Here is a 4214-nt window from a genome sequence, read left to right as displayed (position 1 = left end):
CCCCCCCCCCAGTGCTCCCACAGAGCCTTGCATGCCGGCACTCCCCAGCGGCCTACAGGGGTCTACGTGCGTGCTCGTTTTTTTTAAAAAAAGAACACATAATGCCCACTCCAAAAAAAAAGGGAGAGAAAATGAAGTGGACATTCGTTTTTGCTGGTTGCTGGGCTTTGCAGAGGGAACAGGCGGGGAGGGGGTGGCATCGACCACTTCCTCCCCCCCCCACTGAAAAGACAGGGGCTGGAGCGACTCGCGCCACGGCAGAGGGCTGATGCCAGTTGACATTTCCCCTTGCTCGGCTTGCGAGGCGGGCCCAGAGCTCCGCACGGGTTCTGGGTAACGGCCCACCTGCAGAGCCTCTGGGCAGGGTGGACCGGGATGGTTAGGCCGGGGGGCGGGGAGCACTCCTCTCCCCTCCGCTGCCGCACTGTGGTGCTTTGCCTCTTGCACGCTGCAGTGGCCCGCCCGGGAGGGTGTCACAGCAAAGCCGCCGCTTTGGCTTGGTGGTTGAGAGAGAGTCCTGAGGCCAAAAGGCAAAGCACCGCGGGGACGCAGCGGAAGCCTCGTGCGTCTGTGTCCCTGGCTGGGAAGCCACGCCTGGACCACAGGTGGTGCCGCCGGGTGGCAGGGGACTGGCGCCGCAGAAGGAAGGAGAGAGAAAGGGAGGAAAGGGTGGTTTGGGGGCTGCTACTGGCACAGCAGGAGCCGTTCCTTGGCGCTGGACCCCGTCAGGGCGCTGTGGAGGCCGGTGGCGCTCCTGCAGGAGGCGGAGTGACCCCGTCGGCTGGAGGTGGTGCCGGCGGCTGCGGTGGCGGTGGATCTGCAGAGAAAGAAAGGGAATCAGCAGGACGTTCAGGAACCAGCTGGAAGTGCCCCAGGCAAGCCCACCTGGCAGCAAACCCCCTCCCCCCCGTGTTACAGGGAGACTTAAAAAAACAAAAACACACACTGAGGGCGAATTCCCCTTCTTCTCAACATCTGGGCAGGAGAATTCACACCTGGGACCGTGTCAGTTTCTGGCATACCCTCTCCCCAGAGAGATCTGTTGTGTGCAGGAGGCAAAAATGGTTCTACCCGGCCTCCTCTGCTTTGCTGAAGGATCATAGAATCGTAGAGTTGGAAGGGGACCTTCAGGGTCATCTAGTCCAACCCCCTGCACAATGCAGGGAATTCACAAATACCCCCCCCCAAACACACCCAGGGACCCCTGCTCCATGCCCTACGGGTGGCAACTCATTTCAAATCTCTGAATGACCTCTCCCAGTGGCTTAACGTAGATGTTGAAAAGCATGGGGGACGTGACACGTGTCACACACAGCTGAAAAGCACAGGAGCCTTGCTAGGAAAACTAGAGGGGCTCTGGAGTCCACAGAGGAATCAGAGCCCGGCTGTAAGGAGATCACAGAATCATAGAGTTGGACGGGACCTCCAGGGTCGTCTAGTCCAACCCCTGCACAATGCCGGACATTCACAAATACCTCCCCCTCCACACACCCCAGTGACCCCTCTTCCACGCCCAGAGGCGGCCAAAAAACCTTCAGGATCTTCAGCCAAAGTGGCCAGGAGAAAAACTGCTTCCTGACCCCCAAAGTGGCGATTGGCATTTCCCCGGGCGTGTCAGACAGGGCCACGAGAACTAAGCCCTGAGGCAGCCCTCCCTGCCCTCCTTTTCCTCGTGAACTGCCTCAGTCCACAGAATCCGCATTGCTGTCACAGATGGCCCTCTAGCCTCTGTTTGAAAACCTCCCAAGGAGGAGAGCCCACCGCCTCCTCCCGAGGGAAGCCTGTTCCCCTGAGGATCTTGCTCTCTGGCACAGCTGTCGTGGGGGCGTTTCACGGGCTTCCTGGGTTCACGAAGTGGACTGCTGCCCTTTAGTGGAAAGCTCGGGTAGAAATGCTCTACAGAAAGGACAGAAGACTGAACGCCTGACCACTAGGCAATGCTACCCCAGATGCAACGTCTGCCCTCTGCGGAAGGATGGAGAAAGGGGACTTTCAAAATAAAATGACAGGCAAGCCCACAGCAGAGAATCCCCCACCGGGAAGCTCAGGCACCTCAGGGATTTGGAGACGGAGGCCTCCCGCTGAGCAGGAAAGGGCAGTGCATTATTTTGGGACTACTGGGGAGGCAAAGTTTGCATTCATTTGCATTGATTGATTCATTTCCCCCCTTTTTTCCACGGCTGCGACTCAAAGAAGCGCAGAGCACATCCTTCTCCTCTCCTGTCTTCTCTCAACCCCGTGAGGCAGGGTGGGAGTCTGCGACATGCCCAAGGTCACCAAGGGAGCTTCCGTGGTAGAAGCAGGGATTCGAACCCAGGCCTCCCTGGGTCCTGGCCCAACACTCTCTCCCCTACACCACGCTGGCTCTCAGAAGGAAGGAAGGCTGCACATCCCAAAGACTAGGTGGGCCCAGCGGCATCCAGAACACGGGAAGCCCACTCACACAAGCCGTTGGGCGACGCCAGGGCCCCCCGAGGTCCAGCAATACTCCCTGCTGCTGGCGCTGTGGCAGGCTGGGGGGCGCCAGCACTGCCGCTGTTGGCTGCTCCTGCCTGCATCATCCGGCCACCGGGCACGGGTTGCCCGGGAATCATGGAGCCTGGTCCGAGGATCTGACCTGCAGAAGGGGAAGGGGAAAACGTGCACTGAAATGTATTGACTTGGGTTTGATTCTATTTTTACCCCGCCCTTCCCGCAAGGGGGCTCAGGACGGGTTACAACACTTAATATAAAACAATAAAAACAGAATTAAAACTGTAAGCTTAAGGGCTCTTTCTGTAGCAGGAATTCCTTTGCATATTAGGCCACACCCCCTAACGTAGCCAATCCTCCAAGAGCTTACAGAGCTCTTCTTACAGGGGCTACTGTAAGCTCTTGGAGGATTGGCTACATTAGGGGTGTGTCGCTTAATATGCAAATGAGTACCTGCTACAAAAAGAGCCCTGAAACCCTTAAATGATGGCAATCACTCCATCACCAGTCCAGGGTTCCCTCTAAGCTGAGTGAGTGTGAGCTAGCTCACAGTTTTTTAGCCTCCAGCTCACACATTTTTGTCTTAGCTCAGGAGGGAGGGCTCCGGAGCAAACTGATCTATGCCGTAGCCCAATCGCTAGCTCACAACTTTACTGCCAAGAGCTCACAAAATAGTAATTTTTGCTCACAAGACACCACGGCTTAGAGGGAGCATTACAATGGTGCCCTGGTGTTATAAAATTAAAGGCAGAAAGGTGTAGACCAGGGGTGTCAAACATGCAGCCCGGGGGCCAGATCAGGCCCCCGGAGGACTTCTATCAGGCCAGCAGTAGAACTGGCTGTCTTCTGCTTCTTCCAGTTCTGCTGTTGCATCATTGTAGGTTTGCAGCTTACAGATACACACCTGAGCAGCATACTCAAGATTGCAACAGCACAGACATTTTGATGCAGTAATTCAGAGCAAGAGGTGTCAGTTATCAGAAATTATTAAATAAACAAAATATCGCAAGAGTGCTAATGTTTTGAGCATGTTTTAAAGTAAAAAAACCCCCTTCGTGTTCGTGTCCTTTACAAAGTTTATATCTCCGCTACCTGGCATTACATCTTATGACACATGTGGCCCGGCCCAACAAGGTCTCGTTTATGTCAGATCCGGCCCTCATAACAAATGAGTTCGACACCCCTGGTGTAGACCCCATAAGAGATTGCAGATTGTAAGTACCATACCTAGGGTAAACCAAAGCGGATATCAATCTGTGTCCTTGAAGATTAAGGACTATGGCACAGGTGGTCACAAAGAGGTAACAGGATGGTAGCAGGAGGAGCCAGATGGTATTTGACGCCCACTGCCTCACCCAAAAGCCTGGCGGAAGAGCTCCGTCTCACAGGCCTTGCGGAAGTGTAAAGGGTCCCGCAGGGTCCTGATCTCTAGTGGAAGCTCATTCCACTGGGTTGGGGCCCGGGCCGAAAAGGCCGAGACCAGACGGACGTCTTTCGGGCTGGGGATCGACACAGAAACTACTGACTGCAGAGCCAGTCACAGTGGAACCTCCGGAAAGGAAGACGGCTGCACGTGCTGGCCTGGCAGGGGCCGTCGGACTCAGGGAGCCTGTGAGACAGAACCAGCTCCCAGGGTCACACGCAGCTGCCCAAACCCTCTTCCCTGGGAGAGAGGAAAGGATCCCACTCCAGAGGCCAGAGGGGCACTGCACGAGAGCCCCAGGATCCCCCAAACAAACTCT

General features: G+C 55.9%; 1 protein-coding gene across 1 annotated transcript in view; it reads right to left on the bottom strand.

Annotated features, from left to right (window-relative positions):
• Positions 1-89: 89 nt before the first annotated feature.
• Positions 90-4214, bottom strand: part of SMARCC1 (SWI/SNF related, matrix associated, actin dependent regulator of chromatin, subfamily c, member 1) — a gene marked incomplete at its 5' end in the record, with an annotated part of 96374 nt that continues 92249 nt past the window's right edge. The window contains 2 exons of the mRNA XM_015407715.1: positions 90-817; positions 2444-2617. Of these exons, the coding sequence (XP_015263201.1) occupies positions 726-817; positions 2444-2617 (266 nt within the window). The remainder of the gene's footprint in view (positions 818-2443; positions 2618-4214) is intronic.

The sequence above is a fragment of the Gekko japonicus genome, unplaced genomic scaffold (assembly GCF_001447785.1).
Source record: "Gekko japonicus isolate JY-2015 unplaced genomic scaffold, Gekko_japonicus_V1.1 scaffold1850, whole genome shotgun sequence".
NCBI classification, from domain to species: Eukaryota; Metazoa; Chordata; class Lepidosauria; order Squamata; family Gekkonidae; genus Gekko; species Gekko japonicus.
This window is presented reverse-complemented; position numbering and strand designations above follow the sequence as displayed.